This window comes from Micromesistius poutassou (assembly GCF_964030765.1).
Source record: "Micromesistius poutassou genome assembly, chromosome: 16".
Lineage (NCBI taxonomy): Eukaryota > Metazoa > Chordata > Actinopteri > Gadiformes > Gadidae > Micromesistius > Micromesistius poutassou.
In genome coordinates this window covers 6,824,869-6,847,264 of record NC_140286.1, presented here as the reverse complement: position 1 = coordinate 6,847,264, position 22,396 = coordinate 6,824,869, and the positions used below count along the sequence as shown (strand labels likewise).

Sequence of the window (22,396 nt, the reverse complement as noted above, 5' to 3'; positions counted from 1 at the left end):
GAGAATGACAAAGAAGGTCATTTAGAAAATTGTTTTCTAAATAATATTTGGTGAATTGTCGTTTGGAGTCCCAGTGTGGAGATGCGTCGGGCTCTTAAAGTCGCCAGAAGGGAAGGGGCCCCGCAGCGAACTGTCAGTCGATGGACATGAGAAAGGCCTACTTCCTGTGGCGTCCGTCATGACACCCCTCCTTCAGGGCTGTCACTCTCCTCCTTCTGCTACCACACACACACACACACACACGCACACACACATACACGGACACACACTATCCCACCCGACCCAACCCCCACCTTCTCTCTAAAATTCCCTCTCTTCACAGAGACTTCCAGGCTCTTACGGAACCCCCCCATACACACACACACACACACACACACACAGACACACACACACACACACACACACACACACACACACACACACACACACACACTCTCTCTCTCTCTTTCTCCCCCTTCCCACTCTCCTCCCCTCTCTCTCTCCCCCTGTCTCTCCTCCTCTCTCTCCTCCTCCCTCTACCCCTCCGACTCCTGCTCCCCTCCTCCTCCTCTTCCTCCGTCACTCGTTGCCTCTGTTCCTCTACCCGAGAGATCTGTTTCTCATTATTCTCTGCAGTCTGCTTTCTGTCTGAGACGGGAGACGATAAACCTAAATAAACCCCCATCCTCCTCTCTACTCTCTTCTCTCCCCCCCCCCTCTCTCTCTCTCTCTCTCTCCTTCTCCACCTCTCTCTCTCTCTCTCTCTCTCTCTCTCTCTGTCTCTGCCTCTGCCTCAGTCTCTATCACTCCTCTCTCACTTTCCCAGCCTAGATCCTCTCTCTCTCTCTCTCACACAAACACACACAACCACAAACACACTGGTACAAACATACACACTATCTCTCTCCTTCTCCACCTCTCTCTCTCTCTCTCTCTGTCTCTGCCTCTGCCTCAGTCTCTATCACTCCTCTCTCACTTTCCCAGCCTAGATCCTCTCTCTCTCTCTCTCACACAAACACACACAACCACAAACACACTGGTACAAACATACACACTATCTCTCTCTTTCTCTCTCTCTCTCTCTCTCTCTCTCTCTCTCTCTCTCTCTCTCTCTCTCTCTCTCTCTCTCTCTCTCTCTCTCTCTCAATTTGTCACTCTCTGTTGGTCTTTTACACACATACATACACACACACACACACACACACACACACACACACACACACACACACACACACAGTGTGTGTGTGTGTGTGTGTGTGTGTGTGGGTGTGTTACAGTGGTTGTAACAGTTGGTGTGTAGCAGCAGGCTTCTTCCATGCTGCTGTCTATTCTCAGGGTGCTGTGGCTTTCCAAGAGAGAAAATGGCCACCGCGGCTCCGCTGGGGCCTTGTCATAACAATAAATGGCCACTCACAAGCTCTTCTCCCACACCCATACAGCGTCCAGACCCAACGCACACGCAGGACAGGAAATCCCTCTGTCTCCCAGAGCAACGGAATGCTGCTCTGCCGAGCTGATGCCTGTGTTCTTCCACTGGGTTTGCACATGGGATTCATGTTTGATTCCTTTTTGTTTTAATTTAGACCAAGGATCAGATTGAATACAATTTATTTATTGTTGTACAACTGAAATGCAAATTGACAATGAAATATTGTTTGATGAATGTAGTACAGATCTATTTCCTTTTAGGCATATTTTTCTGTCGTAGGCCTATATAATTTCTGTATGTTTTGTATTTTTTATATTTCTCTATTTATTTATTTTCCCTATATTTATTTGTATAATCTTTGCTTAGGCAGCCCATTTCCTTTCTATCTTATTAAAGCTTACATCCTGTAGGCACTATACACCCAACGGGTATTTGGTATGCTGTGTTGTAATATTTAGTTGTAATACAGTTGTCCTATACATGGATATATATAGATAGGCACAAGCTGGCAAAAACAACAGAAATGGTAGGTTTTCTTTGCTTCCTGTAGAAATGCTGCCGTCTTGTGGTCAAAGCAAAAGGCACTGGACTTCATTCAGAGAATTTTTTTTTTCTCACAGATTACACCACTGCAGGAAGAATGTTGCCCCAGGGTTCGCTTTTGTGGTCTACTTTAATGCCATGACTCAGAGACAGGCTAGCGTGAGTGTTTGGTTTGTATTTCGTTTTCATTCGATTGTAACATTATTAGGGTTATAAAAAAATATATATATATATATATATTGACTTACAATGCTCAGCGTCTGACTGATTTTCCACCAAATTTGATTTAAGCATTGCTTGCTCCCATTGCTCTGATTGTGTCTGTGTTTTCCCCGGAAAAACATTGGCATGAAAAGTAAACTTCTTCAGCCTCATTTGATGCAAATCCATGCATTATTCTTTGAAATATCCAGTTCAGAGATGGAGACATGCGCGCGCGCACACACACACACACACACACACACACACACACACACACACACACACACACACACACACACACACACAGAGACGGACACGCGCACACACACACAAACACACACAAACACAATGAAAACATCACTTTATTGGCGGAGGTTCATTCATTCATTGGCGGTAGATTCATTCATTATTGAGTAAAAGATTTGGTGGAACCTTGGGTGTTCCAAGGTGATCCAGGTTCAACCAAGGTGGAACCTTGGAATAGCAACCTTTTAGTTTCACCTTTAGAGGAAACCAAAAGCCAAGCGCTGACATCATCGGATTGGCAGGGGGCATGTGAGGGTGTGGCACCCTCACATAAGGAGTGCTGACAAGGAGGAGGAGGAGATGGTGGAAGAAGAGGAGGATAAATTATATTGTGCTCTTGCATAATAAAGAAACCTGGGACCACATATGTTCTGGAAGGTTCCTTCTACCCTTTACCCCATCTCCAAGTGAACCGCAAGCAACCGCATCCTCATTCCCTCAAGAGAGGACATTAGGATGTAGCCCATTTTACATGTTGTTTTATCGATTATCAATTTGTAGGAGCCTCTCTCTGAGAGGACGAGAAGATGATGAGAGAGTATTGCTAATAGATAACACATTTTATAAAAATGTCTGGGTAACTCTTTACAATAAAGGCCAATTTACACCAGAGCCGTTTTAGACGTGTTTTTTAGTCGGCCGTCAGACGTCCGACTTCAGCTAGAGATAGAATCCATTCAAACTAGTGCACTGACTTACACCAGCAGCATTCTACGCCCGTCTCACGGCCGACCAAAGCTTAACTTTACGCTTCACTTCTATTTTCAAGCGTTTCTGAAGCGTCTCGGTTATGACGTGTATGCCTATTATCTGATGAATCTTGAAGATATAGCGAAATAAACGGCGGCGGTGTGAATTAATACGCCTACGTTACGCTCACGTCTCTCTCTCTCGCCTGCGGTGTAAATTCCCAGTTAGAATACATTAATTAACCATTAATAAACATCCATTCATCGGTTAATTATCAGTTTACTATTGGTCTAGGGTTAGGGTGAACCCTAATCCACAAAACCTCACTAACCCTAACCCCTATACTAATGCCATATTATAATGCTTATTACTGTATTGACTAATGTTAGTAAATAGGTAATTAATGTACACTTATTGTAAAGAAACCTTTTAAATTGCTGTATCGTATCCCATGAGGTTCTACTGTCCTCGTTTATGCTCATAATTCATGCCATGTTTCTTTAGGATGAGGCTCTTTGTGTGTTACATCTTGAGAGGCTGTCTTCAAGATATAAGACTTTATTCATGTTTCAACAAGTTTAAATTGTCAACTGCACTTATAATCATAAGTCGCCTAAATAACTGTAATGTAAGGGAATGCAAGAACACATGGATCTTTGTGTTTGTCTCTGGGAGGTCTGTTGTTGGGCGGTCAGGCAAGGGAAGGGCCATTTGATGCTGATGCCAACCCCTCAGTTACTCCATTGATCAATTTCTTTAAGAACAAAAGGGGTTAGAGGCAGTCTGGCAGGGAGGAGGATGAGAACAGGATGAAGGTGAAACATAATTATAAACTAAACGTGAGGGTCAGAGACCGGGCTCTGGCAGGGAGGGGGAAAACAGAATGAGGCAAACCATATCTCAACCATATCCCATGTCTGTCCAGAATTGTAAGGGATTGTAACAATGAATACAATCCTCAATCCTCATTATTTAGCAGACGCTTTTGTCTTAAAGGTGCCATGACATGCCACCAGGTGTGGTGTGATTAGCCGTTACAAGACGTTTTGGAAATCAGCCCCTTAAGACATCACAGGTGTGCATGTCCACCTAGATGTGTGACGGATAGATCAGTAACGTTTGCTACAGTTCACTGGGTAGGCTGCTAGACTGATCTATCCAGTACACATTTAGGTGGACACGCCCACTTTCTGACTTCATAAGGGGCAGATTTCCAAAACAGCTTGTAACGGCTTATCACACCACACCTGGTGGCATGTCATGGCACCTTTGAGTGACTAATAATGAATGCAGTCCACATTGAGGAAAAAAGTGCAAGAATCATGCAAAGACATAAAATTAATTATTATGGAACAATGCTCCATTTTAACGTAGCATTAGTCTGAACAGGTGATTTTTCTGTCAGCGATAGGAGACGATGGGGCTGAGGTGTATGGTTTGACGGTAGTAGGATGGGCCAGAGCCGTTTGCGGTACAGCAGGCAATTACCAGTGACTTTAATCGGATTGGGGCAGCAACCGGTAGCCAGTGAAGGCTGTCATGAAGATATTGCTTCTAGGACAAATGAGATTTCTAAATGCAAAAAAGCACTAGTTGGACAATTAACCTATTTTAATGTATGCATAGTATCCTCTCTAGCAGAGTGAGCCCTGAATACAGTTTCCCACAGCATTTGAACACAGTTTCACCCCCTTTGAGGATAGATAATATGATGGAAATGTTGAAATGCAGGGGTTTTCTAATGTAGATAAGGGGGTCCCCTATGGAGGTAAATTTGTGTCTTTATTATGCAATCAAACAGAATAGGTTTGAGAGCAAAACTTTCCACACTGCAATCAAAAAATAGATTTGAGAGCAAAACTATCGACACTGCAATCAAAAAATGTTTTATTGCAAGTAAAATAAATGTGATTAAAAATGTATTAATGGGAATCCAAAAGTTTTGTTTGCAAATCCAAAAGTTTTGTTTGCGAATCCAAAAGTTTTGTTTGCGAATCCAAAAGTTTTGCTTGCAAATCCAAAAGTTTTGCTTGTGAATCCAAAAGTTTTGCTTGCTGTTGAGCTGAATCTCGTGGGCGGGACCTACGCCGAAAGATGTAAGACACGTCTCTATTGGTCAGTCTCGATCGGAGTGACAGCTTGGCAACTCCGCTCCCGAGTCCCACTCGGTCTCATCATGGACTTCTCGTTACTAACTGTGGATGTTGCCAAGCTGTCACTCCGATCGAGACTGACCAATAGAGACGTGTCTTATATCTTTCGGCGTAGGTCCCGCCCACGAGATTCAGCTCAACAGCAAGCAAAACTTTTGGATTCGCAAGCAAAACTTTTGGATTCGCAAGCAAAACTTTTGGATTCGCAAGCAAAACTTTTGGATTCGCAAGCAAAACTTTTGGATTCACAAACAAAACTTTTGGATTCGCAAACAAAACTTTTGGATTTGCAGACAGAACTTTTGGATTCCCATTAATATATTTTTAATCACATTTATTTTACTTGCAATAAAACATTTTGTGGCCACTCACGTCGATAGTCGATAGTTTTGCTCTCAAATCTATTTTTTGATTGCAGTGTGGAAAGTTTTGCTCTCAAACATATTCTGTTTGATTGCATAATAAAGACACAAATCTACCTCCATAGTCCCCCCCGGTCACAGGGGGTTTGTGACCGGTTCCCCCCATTCAAAAGGTTTTCAAAGGGCAACTAGAAGGGGAACCCTTAACAGATGGGGTGGCTAGATTACACAAACTGAATAAAATAAATCTTGACATATTGTGCTGGGGGGCTGAGTTCTGGATGAGCTGCAGAGTGTGAATAGCAGTGTGAACTTGCAGGCAGACCAGCCAAAATGGAATGGCAGGAGTCTAGAAGCAAGATGACCAAGATGAAGCAAGATGAAGAACCTGGATCAAAAGATTCTGTCCTCCTGATGTGGTACGGCGGGAATCTGCAGGAGCGGGTTGTGGCAGCAACTGACTCAACAAAAACAAAACAAAACAAAAAAACAGTCCATACACCCTTTTCATGGAGGTGTCATAGCAGGACAAACACAGGTGTTGCACACAGCCCTTATGGGTCTCTTCCTATGTTCCAGTGCAAGTAGAAGCCTAGTTCATAGCATACATTGACCGTTAGTGCAGCTTTGACACACATCATTTAAATAGAGGCCTGCTGACCAAATGTTTATGGTGGGTCTGAGTTCTGCACGCATGAAAGGGGTCCAGGGTTAATGTGTGTTATATTCACTAGTTTCCTGTGGTTTACATAGAGAGAGAGAGAGAGAGAGAGAGAGAGAGAGAGAGAGAGAGAGAGAGAGAGAGAGAGAGTGTGTGTGTGTGTGTGTGTGTGTGTGTGTGTGTGTGTGTGTGTGTGTGTGTGTGTGTGTGTGTGTGTGTGTGTGTGTGTGTGTGTGTGTGTGTGTGTGTGTGTGTGTGTGTGTGTGCCCTGTTTGTTAGTGTGTTCTTTAATCAGCATCCTGATAAACATTTGTTTACGCAATACCAGCTACATTACACATAATATGTGCCCTGGGGATAGAAACTTAATCTTTTCGTTTCTGGGACGATGGAAAGGTTTATAGAGGAAATGCGCCTCTGTTTATAGAGCTATTTTGTACCACGTTTATATTTCCAAGAGAAGACAATTAGCGCAGTCCATTTTAGAGCACCGCAGTTGGAGAAGAACTGCAAATCGGACTCGTCCATAATAGAATAGCGTGTGTGAGAAAGAGAGAGGGGGGGGGGGGGGGGGGGACAGGCTAATAAAAGGCCAGAGTGAAAAGAAGGGAAAGTCGCCGTTTCTCTCGTCGCCGTCAAAAAATGAGTGAGAGAGAGAGAGAGAGAGAGAGAGAAAGAGAGAGAGAGAGAGAGAGAGAGAGAGAGAGAGAGAGAGAGGAAAAAGAGGGGAAAGAGAGCGAGATCTCTAGTGAAAGGCAGGCGCACCTCTCAATTCTGTCAGCAAGTCAGAGCCTGTTGGGGCGGACATGAATCACAATTTGACTGAGCTTACTGAGCGGGTGTTGTGAAATGAGAACAGCTTCCTCCCACATCTGGATAAAACACCATCCGAGATACGAATTAAGAAGAGTTTGGAGTCTTCAGCCTGCCGTGACCAAGGTATCTATTGTATTCTTTCTATTATTTTAACCTGTTTGCTTGCTTAGAAATCACGGCAACAATCCTTACTTGTGTCGTAGGCTACATGGATTGGGTTTGCCTAAACAAAAATAACTTAACAGCGCTAATGATGTCATGTGTTTGGGGACTTTCAATGCGTCGGCCACCGATCAATTGATATGTACCGTGGCAACATATATGAATAGTAGCTATGGATTGTAGTGGTGCGTCTTGTCGTGTGTTCTAGGCAATGTTTGCCCTGCACCCAGCACCTGTTGCATCCTGCAGTAGGTGCTCTTAAAGCCGGGTCGTTTTGTTTGTTCCTCCTCAAGTCTTTATGCTTATTTTTCAACTTTCAACAGTAGCCTACTCATGAGAAATATTCACTCAAACCATTACCCAAATTCAACTTTTTCCAATGCTGAACAGAAATAATTTGTGTCTTTATGAATAACATTCCACTAGATGATAGATTTGCCTTGCCTAGCCTTGCCTGTTTTAAATTTTTAAGCGAATGTTACTGACTATTGACTATTTGCGTGCATTCTGACGATTGTGAAACATGCGTAGGTAGGCCTACACCTTTAATCCGTCATCTCAAAGGTTAAATGTATTTCTAATGTAGAACGTTAGAAATGGCCAATAACAAACCGCCCACACCCTCTTTCGTTTTAACAATTGGCAGGGTGTAATACCTGGGTAAGATTGACCCCCAGACCTGTTGGTCTATGGGAGATCTCCTGTTTGACTATAAGACAAATGAAGGGCCATTTGATGCTCATACCCCTGCGTAGCTCCATTGACTCTGATACTCTGATATGTGGTGGATCATGTCATGGAGAATAAACCAAGATTGCTTGACGAATTGTTGACCTCTGAATCGCAGCCTACTCCGACACTGATGAAATTGTTGCATCTCGACCTCAAATCAATCCTCAGAAATTCGCAGTAGCCTACCATTTACACTGTTGGCCACCAGGGGAAAGTGGGAGAAGTCTCGAGGGCAACACCTTGTAGACTTGTAACGTGTAACATAAGAGGGTTGATTCTTTGCTTTCTATTGGCAAATAAGCTGTTTGTGGCATGTTTAATCATGCTGACTTTTGTCAGTTTGCTATTGGCAAACCCACAGTAAATTCTTTGAGGGCTGCGTCAGGGCAAGAAGCCCCATGGCACTGTCTGGAGACATCAGGTCTACCTTTGAATCCATCAGGTATACTCACCTAGCAAAGTCTTATACATTATGCACCCCCGCCCCCAGAAAAGCATCTCCTCTATAGATATCTTTTACAATATGGAATGTATAAAAATAACGCTGAGGAAAGAACGTATACAGGTTGACTACAGACTGATTTTGGAGAAATGGTAGGCTTGTTGAGTGTGTGTGTGTGTGTGTGTGTGTGTGTGTGTGTGTGTGTGTGTGTGTGTGTGTGTGTGTGTGTGTGTGTGTGTGTTAGGGTTAGAGTATCATCCAACACCTCTTAGAACTGTTTCCTCAATGAGGTGTTTGACCTTAATCTGTCTCTCTCAGGAAGCCCAAAGACAAGAGACAGAGAGCATGGCTTCTTTGACATCAAACCACAGTCTTCTCTCATCCAACAACACAAACGCAGAGCTAAGCCCAGTGAGCAATGACATCTCCACGGCCCTGGGCGCTCTGATCCTGGGCATCGTCTTCCTGCTGGGCGTGCCCGGGAACTTCTTTGTGGCCTGGAGCATCATGGCACGCGCTCGCCACCGCTCGGTCACCACCCTGCTCATCTTCAACCTGGCGTGCGCCGACGTTCCTCATGGCGCTCACCGTCTTCTTCGTCATCTACCTGGCCACGCAGACGTGGATCTTCGGCAGGGTCATGTGCAAGATACTCTTCTACCTGTGCAACGCCAACATGTACGCCTCCATCTTCCTCATCACTCTGATGAGCCTGCACCGGCTGGTGGCTGTGGTCTGGCCACTCAAGTTGTCGTCCTTGGCCAGCAAGAAGATCGTGACCAGAGTGATCGCGGGCCTGTGGGTGCTGGTGATACTTATCGCCATCCCGTCCGTGGTTTTCCGCGAAGTGATTAAGAAGCACGACGACGAGCAGGACACCATTCTGGTGTGCACACCGAAACACGACTTGCCTCGAGAAGTGAGTAGGCATGAGTCGTTGGAAATTGTACTGATTGTGTTTTTTCCAGGTTAAGATTCTTTAATGCTCTGTGGTTTAAAGCTTCTGTAGGTACATTTTGCGAGAGAGAGAGAGAGAGAGAGAGAGAGAGAGAGAGAGAGAGAGAGAGAGAGAGAGAGAGAGAGAGAGAGCAGAAAACAGCTGATGATTTTGAAATGAGCAGATTGATGGCAGATTGATGGCAAACAGGAGGGTGACTATCCTAGGATGCTCTGTAAAATGCACTGCTCAACTTTGTAAATGTTTTCACCAGCTGCTATATTTTCAATTCTCCCTTTTGAGTATAATATATGTCACCCATACGTCATATGTTGGTTATCCTACAATACCAGCATCCTATAGTTAAAGGCGATCTTTGTCCCAGCAGGTACAGTAGTTCCTTGTTTGTGTTCCCTGGACACGCCGGGCCAGATGTTTAGTGTGTAGTGTGTGTACTTCTTCCATTAGTAGTTGGCAGGATAGTAGTTAGTAGTACATAGTTACATAGTTAGGACCACATAAGGACACACAATGCAATGATCTGCACCCCACTCCTCCTTTCTTTGTCTCTATAATAGGTATATCTTCTTTATATTTATAACTTGTATCTCGTAACTCATTCATTGGTATGCTTGGTTAAACATCTACTCAATGCTAGGGACAGAGCTATACTGGACTTTCTTAACATGTATAGTGAGTGAGCACAGCTTCACATGTGCAGAACCTCATATGGTGCACTTTTAGAAAAAAACAACATTTAGATTGGAGAATCACTTGAATGACTAGCCAATGACTTGCTTTTAACCTGGTTGAAACCAAATATCAGATTTTGAATATCATAGTTGAACAATACGCCCGACCCTGACGGTGCGTTGCCCTTTTTCCTGTGTCCAGGTGATGTTCCAGTATTCCTTTGAAACAGTGATTGGTTTCATAATTCCTTATGCCATCATTATGACCAGCTACATAAAGATTGTGAGACGCCTGAAGCAGACCAAGTTTCGTCGCACGGTGCGCAGTGAGAAGCTTATCTTGGGGATTGTGGTGACCTTTGGCTTATTGTGGTTGCCCTATCATGTCATCAACATGGTACAGGTAAGGAGATTCCCCATGGCTAACCTTGCTCGTGACTTGTGTTGTTACCTACTGTATCTGGTTTTAAATGAATGCACCAGATACAGTTAATAAGCAGTGATGTTCGTCAATGTCCTTTAAGTAAAACTTTCTTTTTTTTGTGTCGTTTATTGAAATATAAATATGTATAAACAAAGTTAAAGTCTAAAGTCTACATATAAATACATAATTATATTTTATGTTCACTTCTTCACATGATATATAAAGAAATGATTTATATATAGCACATATAGTGTTTAAAATGCCAAGTATATGTGAAAGCCAACTAGGAGGAACAAGTATATAGTCAAGAGCATTGGACAGCATGAGCTGGCTTGTGGCCAGGATTAAGTGGGTTAAGGAGACAGAAAGATGGATTAACATGAAGTCCCTCCTATCGGTCCCAGGTTTCAGCTGAGTGGTTTGAAGAAAAGTCGGCGATGCGAGCAAAGTAAGTATGAATCCCATGTCTCTACCATTTCCTTTTGCCACAGACTTTCTCCTTTAATGGATATTCCAGGATAACCACTAAAACACACATGTACTCCAGCAACCAGTGGAATTGGATTTCATATATGAAAATATCAGTAGCACACATTAGATTAGCAGGGAACACATTACCATAAGGGAACATTAATCAACTATGAATTTATTAGTTAATGCAGTAATAAGCGTTATCACATTACATTTGTATAGGGGTTCAGGTTAGGGTAAGGGCTAGGATTAACCCTATTAAAAATGTATAAGTGAATACTTATACTGGTAAATTATAGCTATATTAGTTAACTGAAATGAACTGTCAGCAAATGCTCATAACTGCATTAACTAACGTTGATTAATGTACCATTAAGTGTTAGATTTGCATCTTTGATCTGTACTTAGTGGACTACACAGTGCTGTGTAATGAACGTGTGGGGGTTCTGTCCGACTCCTAAGCGGTTCCATCTCTTACAGATTGCTCCTTATATCGAAGACGAGTCGTGCCGTGACCTCTGCTCTGGCCTTTATCAGTAGTTGTGCCAACCCAGTCCTCTACACCTTCGCGGGGAAGTCGTACATCAAGGCAAATGGTTTCGCCTTCATGGCTCGACTCTTTGAGGGCACATCGATGGATCAGAGCAGAAACTCTGAAGGCACAATTAAGAAGTCTACTGAACTATAAATGACTGATATGACTGGTACTAGCATAAGTTCTCTTAAATTTACAACTGTAAATTTAGAATTGTCAAGATGTAAATATGTGGTAAAAGTTTTACCATTAAGGGCATTGTATATTTGTACTGTAAATAGAATCAAGTAACTACATTAAATTTATGGCTGATATAGCCAGTGATTGAGTAAATAACGAGCATAATTTAATGCCAAATCTAGAGCACTTCATCGCTTGCAAAGTGTCATGTTTTCTGTAGACTGGAATGCCAAGTTTTGCCAGTTTGTGGCATTTTTCCATGAGGCATGTTATTCCAAGGGTCTGCAAAGGACTTTATAGGCATGGGTTATCCCAGCTATACATGCATGCTGAATTTCCAAGTCCAATGTATACAGGTCACTCACCCTATGATTTCAAGCAACACCTGAATCATTTCCATAGTAGCTATACCATACACCTCTGGAAAAGCATGATTTATGATTCAAGTTACTGTGAGAAGTATAGTGATAACGAGTTTCCCAGGAAAGCCTTGAAAGATGCAAATTGCTCCTTTTCCATGTTTAGAGGAACACAAACTAATAGTCTTTATGCATGAAACAATACATTTGGGACAAACATTTAATTAGATAAACTTTATTAATAGGCAGTACAGTTGGGCATCGCAGAAACACAAGTCAATAATAGAGATGTAACATTGGCATATAGGCTACAGACTACACAATATCTAGAAGTTATGCACCGTAGCGGGTATAACTTGGATTGGATCAAGATTTATCACCACAAATGCGTGATTGTTTATATTCTATACCAGTTCTGTTCACTTAATTTGATGGGACATGCAGGAACCTGTATCCTGCCAGCAAGTAGGCCTACCTAGAGAAAAACCAAGGACACGCGCGTTAATAGCAAATACTCAACCGACTTGCGCACCAACGCACCAATAAGCCACTTTGAATCTCAGAGCACATTGTTGAAATCATAGAAATTCATGTGAAACACGGAATATGCAAGTCATCATTGATTCAAACATGGTCAATTAGTTAAAGAGTATTCACGACTTGCCTCGTTTCGATCACAACCGACCAAAAATATGTAGGCCCCGTTCATTTCCTATGGGCAGAATACAGATCATGAGTCTTAGGCCCAAATAATGGCATACACACAGGTAGCGGATCTTGGTCAAACCATCAGCGCAGTGAAATAATAATCATGAGGTTCAGGTGAAACACGGACTCACAGCAAATCATCATTTCAGGTTTGACTGCAACAGTACACAAAAGTCTAACACCCCCCCCCCCTCCAGTTAGTATAATTAAGCGTTCGAAGTTAGTACATAGCAGCCCAAAACTATTGTCATTTCCATAACAACAATACAAAAGATTTCGCTGATTAAAAAGCTTTTCATTAGCCTTTAGCATAGCCGCACATGCATGGAGCGGTGTGGTTGACTAGTGACATTAAAAATGATTATACAGCTAATAATTTATACTAACAATAAATAAACAACCTACCAACAAACGAAATGTAAATCATTTAAAAGAATTAACATACCTATCAGACTCAAAGCCGTGTGTAACATATGACCAGTGCCAGAAATGATTACAGCTCCCAGCCTCCCACTACGCGACGAAGAGACCACAATGTGCCTGAGAAGCTGTATTTATCGCTTTATCAAAACCACGTGTTTCTTGTTCTCCGGACATGCTACTTCCGGGGCTGGCACCCACTCCATGCAGACATGAATGAGTTCAACTTTCTAATGTAATTTCCCCATAAGCTACAGTTTAATAATAGTATTTTTTATTATATTGATACATCATTAGGGCAATAGGATAGCGCATTCTTGTTCATTTAAATTTTGTGTTTTAATATGTTAAATTAATTTTGTTTAATTGATTGGTTTTATTTATTGGTTACTTGTTATCTCCTATACACATTTAAATATATATTTTTTCCATCTTACAGGTATAATGTTACATATGTCCGCGAGTCTGCTCGCTTTCTCATAGAAGGGAACCAATCAGCGTTCTCATAGAAGGGAACCAATCAGTGTCCCCATAGAAGGAACCGAGTCCAAACACTATTTTCTTTTTTACACGAGTTTTTTAATGCACTTGCGATGCTGGTGTTAACTGCTACTCATTTTTATTAGACAGCTTATTTGTAGCCATGCGAGTATTAATAGGTAAGTTTGGCAGTATATGTTTTAAATATTAAGGTAAGGTTTGGACAATATCACATAACACCGTCAGAGGTAAATGGCTTCATAGCTTCATGGCTCGCGTAGGTCCGATATCACCTTGGAAGTATTGCTTGGCACTGTCGTAGACAAGACTCCTAGCTTGACTTGTAATGTCAATGCAATTTTATTTTTTGACTATTAATAACGTGTTGTTTTTAATAAATGTGGATAGCTACCGAGCTAACGTAGTTCTGTTTTGTAAGTCTTTATCACGCATGCGCGATAGGACTCGTATTTTATCGTCAAGGGTAAAGGCAAGTATATTTATATAGCACCCTTCAAACACAAATTCCTTCATAGTGGTTAACATGTGCAGGGCTATCTTATTGTGAAATTGTAAAATAATATAAATGTATCAGTTCTGCAGCCAGTTTTTTGGTCCGTTTGTAGACTAATGCCTTTTAGAACCCTCACCCATAGAGCTATTGAGACCTATCTGGTTGGGTCAAAAATCCAGATGGGGTCGATATATAGGAAAACACCTTTTCGTATAATTTTGCATAAAGGTTTTATATATGCCTGTAATTGCTTGATGCATCAACTTTTTCAGAAGAGGCTTATTAAATGCATATTTTCAAGTCCTGTGTGAATGCAAGGGTTTCATGGATTCCAGAACAAATATATAATAATAAGAAATAAGAATAAGAATAGGAATAATATATTTAAGCTACACATTTGGATTTAGGTACATGACAATGGCCTGATTTCCTTCCAATAATAAACTACATACGGTAGTTATCTTCTCTGCAAACGTTCTTCTGTTAATAGGGGGGGGTTCCGGCTTTGTTGGACGTGAGCTTACGCGCTTGCTTGGAAAGCGTGGCCATGAGGTCACACTTATATCCCGTAAACCTGGCCCGGGAAGGATAACCTGGGTATGAACACACTCATTAACCCTAACCTCAGAAAATAGCAAAGCACCTGATATATGTGTCCCTATGTGTTTGTAATCAGCTTTACGATTAATTATATTATCCCCCAGGCTCAATTGGAGTCTGATGGCCTCCCACCGTGTGATGGCGCTGTCAACTTGTCTGGAGAGAGCATCCTGAACCCAATGAGATGGTGAGGATGAGGGGCACGCTTGATTGACATCTACCTAGCCACGCATCCTTCAAAAAATCTCAATACGAAGTATAAGTATAAAATCAACACAATGTTGGAGGAGTATACACATGCCCATATTTGGGATTGCAACAACAACCAAGAAGTAATTATATAAAAGACAAGCTATGAATCATTCCAATTATATTTGTCGTAGCTGGTTGCCTGTGAGAACTGTGAGTAGGCTAGTGCAGATGTCTTTGATAACACGTTTCCCAGGAAAGCCTTGAAAGATGCTAATTGCTCCTTTTCCATGTTCTGAGGCACCCAAACTCCAGCATGGCGTTAAGTGTTTTAAAACTCTCCCGCTGTCAGTTAATAATTAATTAATTAATTAATGTTAATAATAGAGATTGTGCCAGTTCGCTTTCATTACAGCATGGAATAAAACCAAACATGGTTTCAGGTGGAACGAAAGCTACAAAAAGGATGTGTTCTCCAGCCGAATCGACACCACCAGGACTCTGGCTCAAGCCATTGCTGCGTCACCCAATCCGCCTCGTTCCTGGGTTCTAATAACGGGTGTCGGTAGGTCTAACAGAAGAACAACAGAACTGGGTAGTTTATAGAGATAAGTGGCTGTGTGCTATCTCACCATTATCCTAGGGATTCTGGCATGTTGGTCCACATCATTTGTACAGCTTATTTTCTATTGAGTAAAACTTTGATCTAATGTGTGAGTTCTTGCAAAGCTTTGCAATAATTCAATGCTTACATGTTCCAAACAGATTGTTTTTGATGTGACAGCTTGTAATTAATTTGAGGCAAACACAACTCATTAGCTTTTTTACCCACAGCATGTTACAAACCCAGCCTTACAGCCGAGTACATAGAAGACAGCGAATGGGCGCCATTTGACCTTCTGTCCAGACTGGTGAAGGAGTGGGAAGCAGCCGCACTTCTTCCTGAGAACATGGCACAGACCACCAAACAAGTGGTCATCAGACCTGGTAGGTTGACTTCTTCAGCTCAATGTCTCATTTACATTGATTTAAAAACATCACATTGGATTCAACACCAACTGAAACTTACCGTAGTGGTTATTCCACCTCTGTCCCCTAGGGGTAGTGCTGGGTCGCGACGGAGGTGCCATGAAGCAGATGCTATTGCCCTTCTGGCTAGGCCTTGGGGGCATCCTTGGGCCGGGTACACAACCGTTTCCATGGATACACGTCAGCGACCTGGCAGGGGTCATCGCCCACTCCCTGGGGCCCGGGTTATCCCCGGACGCCCCCGCCTCCCACCCGGGGGCCCAGGTGCTGAACGGGGTGGCACCAGCCCAGAACACCAACTACGAGTTCACCAAAGAGCTGGGCCGGGCGCTGAGACGCCCCACCATCTTCCCCGTCCCTGCCTTCGTCCTGAATGCAATGCTGGGCTCCGAGAGAGCCCTGGTGCTCACCCATGGCCAGAGAGTCTCCCCCAAGAGGACCCTGGAGACCGGCTACCAGTACCAATACCCCGACCTGACCTCAGCGCTTAAGGAAATCGTTGGAGGTTGATGTGAAAGACTTGTCTTTTACACACTGCCAGCTCAATACGGACTACTACATCATCATACCTCACTTTCACATTCGAACAACCAACGCTTTGTTCACGCAAGCAGTTGTTCTCCTACGATGAATGTTATTTAATCTTTTTCTTTTATGGATTGATCAATATTTAAATAATGAATAAAAAAATAAGGATTCCAAGTGCAAATTGTTGTTGGGAGTAAACATTCAACATTTCACCATCAAGATTGGAACACAGCTGAGTGAAAGTGCACATCAATTAATTTAATAAGTATCCAGTACCAATTAGGACCAGGTAGTTTACCAAACATCTTAAAATGGGCATATAATAATTTACTGATTCATACCTCATTGGACACACAAGAATGTTGTAAATTACTTCATATTCCTACATTTCTTTATGGTGATAAAATAATAAACGACTCAACTCAATCTGTAGTTCCGAAAGTCCTTTATCCATCAAATACATTTAAGCAGCAATGTCTTGGCAGTGGACATAGGTGTTTTTATTTAAATGGGATAAATAAAAGTAATGCATCCCACAATGTAACCGTGTTCTTTCTTCTGTTCTTTCAGCAGGTTGGTCACTCTGAATCACTCAGAGGATCTGCCTCATCTTGCTGAATGATTGGCAGTTGATCTCCCCAATCACTGCTCCGGGCACAGCGGTACACATCACTGACAAATTAAGCACAAATCAACTGTTATGTGACGAAAAGTTAGATGTGTGGCAAAATATTGCTCTCTAGTAGAAATAGATAATTGATTGGTAACTTATTTACAATCATCGTTATTGGTTCTGTTGTCATTCCAAGTGGGATTTAGTTTTCCACTTGCAAAACTAAACCCAGCAACTAGCAGCGTCGAGAAGTGGGAATCTGAGACCTTGACTCTAAGCATATGAGAGTCCTGAATGGAGACCTGTGGACCTGGTTAGTTCCAAGCTGCAGCACAGGCCGATCAAACACAGACAAAATGTCCTGAAACCCCTTTAGGTCTGACACAACAGCTGTAAACATGGAATGTATTCTATGTTTTGTCTTTATTTTTATGTTAACGGAATTATAAGTTTGATCAAATATAATGACTCGTCACATGCTACTTTAATTTAAAAAAAACACTATAGCGCGTCGGGACGGACAACGCCCCTTAACTGTGGTATAATGAGAACACATGATCTATTGCTTAAATATGCCATGTTTCTACAACCGCAGTATGGCTGGTTCATCTTCTAATAGTTAGTTCTTATCCTAGCTTCTGTTAAATATATGTAGGTGGATTTAGAGCAGGCTATAACATAGAGGATAGCATGAATTAAAATATTAAATACATATGCACAGAGTAATGGGCTGTAGCCTGTCCTGCGCCGGAATCTCAGTTTACTCAAACACCAAGTTGTAGTGTTTTGTTAGCATCATTAGAGTCGTTTTACCGGCCGTGTTTCTTTCGCGTCACCACCGTGTGGTGGAGCTGTCCATCCGGGTTGCACGTGTGGCAGTGCACATGCCTGGGCCGGCGTAACACTGGTGCAACTATCCGGGCCCAGTCTGGCCCGCCTGTTGCCTCTTTTGGATCCGACCGCGACAGAATCACGTAACTGAAGGTCTCCGTCTGACGCACCGGACTCTGGGGGAAAAGAAACAAAACCCATTCACACAAGTATGAGCATAACTTGAAGCCAGTAATTTACTGTGATTACAGATGTGTGGTTAAGGCGGTGTGACTCACCCCCGGGAGTGGGAGAGGGTGGTAGTGTTGGTGGAAGTTGCAGGGCACAGCTGGAAGACGGGCCAGCTTTGGACAAGTCATTTCATGGGGACACTGTTTGGGGGTAAATAGGTCACATGGCTGCTATAAAATGAATCTAAATCTGCTCATATAAAATGTGCTATCTGAATCTGTCCTAAGAGTAGTATGGGCATTTTTCAAACACAGAACTACTGATATATCCACCCCCCCCGATTTTCAAACATTAAATAATTTTAATGATAAACTTTGAATTTACTCTTATGTCACAAACAAAGGTGAACTGAACACAAGGCATAAAACTGTATGTACAGTAGAATGAGAATAAATCACATACCGGAGCAAACACAGATGCTTTTCTGGAGTCAAGGGACGTATGTTCCTGTGTCTGAGTCCAGCAATGCAAAGGCCACAATCAGTCTTACTGTAAGTTATACACACAGGATTGCATCTTGGAAAATGGTAGCAATACCTTTAGCAAGGTGTCTCTGGCTTCCATGAGGATCTGATGACCCTCTTTGGTCCCATTTTCAACCAGTACCTTTTAACATGGACACGTTCATTAAAAACAAGTCATGGCAAAGTACTTCTACTTCCAGGTTGTTAAAGCGATAGGACCTTCCAGCAGAAGCACAGAGTGACCTGCATTCAAACTCAACCTTTTGTCAAAACTCTTGGCAGTTGTCAATCTGGGTATATTTTTTTGTCATTTTTGGTTTTACTTACGTAAATTAATGGCTGTATTGTTTGAGAACTAAATACTGAATTAATATACATGCCAGTGTCATAACAATGTTTATATAGGGACCACTGTCTCGACACACACACACACACACACACACACACACACACACACACACACACACACACACACACACACACACACACACACACACACACACACACACACACACACACACACTTACACACTTACAAGATAGGAGCTGGTCTTCCTCCACAGAGTCAACAGAGTCTCTACTCGCTCCTTCTGACTGGCTAATTCAGACAGTGAGAAGGCCCCAACCACCAGGTCAAACTGTACCTAGCAGCAGAAATGACACCTCCATATACAGAATACATTGTGGCATATATTGTTACTCAACTGAATGCTCAATTGAAGTGGGCACGTCACGCTCAGCTCCCTTCTATATACAAGACCTTATTGCTTCATAGGTGTGATTTGGAAACAACTGGCATTGGTCTTATGGACATTAACTCATTAACTCCCTCATTAACTCCCTCCACCATTATATTAAAAAAATATTTTCAAGGTAACTGCTTCATACACCAAAACATGCGTATGAAGCAGTTTACCTTAATAATAACAGTTCCACTTTAACTGCTCAAAACAATTCCTAGCAGCTGGACTTAAAACATTCACTCATGGTGGTTTTAACTACTGATAGTGCTTAGTGATAAGTGCTTACCTTAGGCGACACGGGGAGAAACTGTCTAAAATACACCTGCTTGATGTGAGGCGCAGCTTTTTCGTCATCATCTGTTGAACGACAAACAAAAATACAGTAAATAGAAAAGCAGGAAGTGACCAAAGCATGTGCGAGGGAAAGCGGGTTGGGTTAGGAACTGTACCTTTGAGAAGTCGCTCTGCCAGAATGTTCATTGGCCCGGAGCTTTCCACACACACCATCTCCTTCAAAGTGTCACCCCAACATGAGTGTGATGCCCTGGGACAGAGACAGAATGTAAAACAACACAAATCCTTTGTTAATGTGGAATACCAACCGGTAAAATTCATCGGCTAGTATATTTGTTACCATCATTCTTTGCAATTACTCTGAATCCTGCTGGCCTCGTGAGACCACCCAGATATTCCTGTTTGTGTTTTAGAAACAATCATTTGGGCCTTGGCTGGGCAGCAACGGATTTCCACATATAATGAGGCCTTATATTTTTCATAAAACTAAACTCAAACAGTCAGGTTAAATAACTAACTGACGCCCTTGCCAAATCCAGTTCGGGGGTCAAGCATAAACAATATCTTTTTGATTCTCTGTTTTCGATTTACTGTTATTCAGTCGATTTCGGATAAACAGTTTTCTCTCCTTGATTGGTCCTATCATTTAGCATATAGGGAGAGGCTTTCAACATTCTGGAGGCGAGGCTGATATTTAAAATAAAAAATGTGAACTTGCAAGATCAGGGTGGGGTCTCACATGGCTAACACGTAAAATAAAAATATATAATTATGCAAAATATATATATATATATTATGGCAACTCACCAGACCGCTGTCCCTAATCCCGAGCCAAAATCCAATAGAGAATGAGGGGCGAAGGAAGGGTCCCTGATCAATATCTTAAAGTAGAAGAAACAAAAATGCTGGCATCAAAAAAGGTTTTGGAGGGAGATTTTGTCCAATCACTGATCAGAGATGATCCTCGTTACCTCGTTTAGGGCTCTTCTCACTGCACTGTAGCCACCTGCCAGCCGGGCGGCCATGTATACCACGCCCAGCTCTTCATCGAACCTAGAGAGACAGCGTGAGAGAGACAAACAGAGAGGGAGACCAGGAGACAGAGGTGTTTCACTGTAGTCCCAATGGATGGTCTTTTAAAAAATGTCAGAATACTTAACCATAGACAGGTTACACCAAAATGAAGGACTCAGATTCGGCATGACAAAGCATGTGAAAATCCCCCCCAACAACACAATAGAGATGGATAGACACACAGACATTGATGTTTACCTCACAGGGGTCCAGTTGTATATTGTCCTTTTGAGTTCAGACAGCACTTTCATCCTAACGTGGTCATTGTCAATAGCTAAAATGTTAAGCACATATTTTTTAGGGAAAAAAAAGGGAAATATACACAAATAAGCTCTGATCTACATGACATTTTTTCTCTTCGTCACCTTCTCTCCTCTCCTTTGCCTTCTCCAAGACACTCTTCTCCAGGCTTGTGGCTCTCTTCCTCAGAATCAAGTTCTCCACCGGCCTTTTCCTGCTCCACAGAAACTGTGTGAGACTCTGAGCTCGATCGGACAGTCCTTTGATCTGAGCACCTGAAGGTGAGCAGGACTAGTGAAAAACTGAATATGCAATGTCAAGTCATGGACGTTTTGGTGAGGATCATCTTTACAATAAATCCATAACAAACATAAAGATACATAAAGATGATAAAGCCATTTATCATAAATGGTATACTATCAAAATAGCTACAATTTGCAATTGTACTATTTACTATTAACATATTACTATTTTTAATGCAGAAATCTGTATTGACAGTAATATTAACATTATAAATTGTTAAATTATAAATCACACACAGTGTAACTGTTGTGATAGAGTATTCATGGTCAGAGACTGTACATGCATAGTGAGACGAAAGCAAATATTCGTTTAAAATAAAAAAATAAAAAACACCTACCAAGAACAATTGATTGTGCGGCCCTCTGTAGTTGCTCGGGTAAGCGTAGTGTTTTTAGGTTGGTGACGCCTGGGTGCTTCCTGTGTGGCGCTCCATTCAGAAAGTCTACTTGAGATTGAGGATGGACTGCTGAAGACATTCTCTGGAAAGAATACATAATAAATAAGCCACTGTCAACATCACCGTTGATTAAACAAATACATAGGTGGCTAACCTCTTTAAATGTTCAATGACACAGCCGACTAGACTCACCCGGCATATGATCCTCAAGGCTGATGTCTTTTGACGTATGACGATGGCCACATGAGTTGTAGACGCCATGTGTCAAACTGTTATTGTATAAATTGGCCTGCTCTTCGACACTTAACTATGGCATAAATGAATATTACACCAGTTTATAATACATCCATGTCCACCTCCATGTGCAACATTGGGTCATGTACGGTACGACTCCAAAATAAATCCGACTACCACGCAAGGCGGAACGTTTGGCGAGGGCGATGCTGATGACATGGGAAACAAACCGACGACTTTCGTGATTTTTGGTTACTTATTTCAAATAACCTTTGAGGTAAGTTTCTTATGTAAAATTGTTTTTTGTTCAGGATACTTTTGGTGTATAACCCTCTTTACTGAAACACTATCTCTTCTTCGTGTACTTCAAGTAGCACAAGCTACAGCAGCGACCTCACACGGTGGATCCCAGTACACAACCATCTTGTGAT

General features: G+C 42.2%; 3 protein-coding genes across 3 annotated transcripts; 2 read left to right on the top strand and 1 right to left on the bottom strand.

Moving 5' to 3' along the window:
• Positions 1–8,821: 8,821 nt before the first annotated feature.
• ltb4r2b (leukotriene B4 receptor 2b) lies at positions 8,822–11,688 on the top strand (the record flags this gene model as incomplete). The annotated part of the gene is given in 5 exon segments (XM_084481468.1): positions 8,822–9,045; positions 9,047–9,395; positions 10,308–10,508; positions 10,934–10,977; positions 11,481–11,688. Coding segments are annotated over 5 exon segments (1,026 nt in total).
• Positions 11,689–13,739: 2,051 nt separating this feature from the next.
• Positions 13,740–16,921, top strand: sdr39u1 (short chain dehydrogenase/reductase family 39U, member 1). The gene is made up of 6 exons (XM_084480651.1): positions 13,740–13,861; positions 14,687–14,793; positions 14,901–14,983; positions 15,429–15,550; positions 15,820–15,972; positions 16,085–16,921. Exons 1-6 carry the CDS (start codon positions 13,846–13,848, stop codon positions 16,522–16,524), a joined length of 921 nt encoding a protein of 306 aa, XP_084336777.1. The 5' UTR covers positions 13,740–13,845; the 3' UTR covers positions 16,525–16,921.
• A 63-nt stretch (positions 16,922–16,984) lies between these two features.
• Positions 16,985–22,112, bottom strand: mettl17 (methyltransferase like 17). Its single transcript, XM_084480650.1, has 14 exons — positions 21,924–22,112; positions 21,672–21,813; positions 21,157–21,306; positions 20,990–21,065; positions 20,689–20,770; positions 20,525–20,598; positions 19,873–19,967; positions 19,710–19,780; positions 19,217–19,324; positions 18,755–18,823; positions 18,620–18,670; positions 18,265–18,357; positions 17,969–18,162; positions 16,985–17,214 (listed from the first exon to the last, which is right to left on the bottom strand). Exons 1-14 carry the CDS (start codon positions 21,990–21,992, stop codon positions 17,121–17,123), a joined length of 1,368 nt encoding a protein of 455 aa, XP_084336776.1. The 5' UTR covers positions 21,993–22,112; the 3' UTR covers positions 16,985–17,120.
• Positions 22,113–22,396: the final 284 nt, after the last annotated feature.

What these genes read in the sequence shown, in the direction of transcription:
- sdr39u1 (XM_084480651.1), top strand. An exon ending in GGTTCTAATAACGGGTGTCG is followed by an intron (nt 15,551 to 15,819) that starts GTAGGTCTAACA and finishes TTTTACCCACAG; the next exon opens with CATGTTACAAACCCAGCCTT. An exon ending in ACAAGTGGTCATCAGACCTG is followed by an intron (nt 15,973 to 16,084) that starts GTAGGTTGACTT and finishes TCTGTCCCCTAG; the next exon opens with GGGTAGTGCTGGGTCGCGAC.
- mettl17 (XM_084480650.1), bottom strand. Translation starts at nt 21,992, where the DNA reads ATGGCGTCTACAACTCATGTGGCCATCGTCATACGTCAAAAGACATCA. An exon ending in TACAACTGGACCCCTGTGAG is followed by an intron (nt 20,771 to 20,989) that starts GTAAACATCAAT and finishes CTGTCTCTCTAG; the next exon opens with GTTCGATGAAGAGCTGGGCG. An exon ending in TTCTCCCCGTGTCGCCTAAG is followed by an intron (nt 19,325 to 19,709) that starts GTAAGCACTTAT and finishes TTCTGCTGCTAG; the next exon opens with GTACAGTTTGACCTGGTGGT.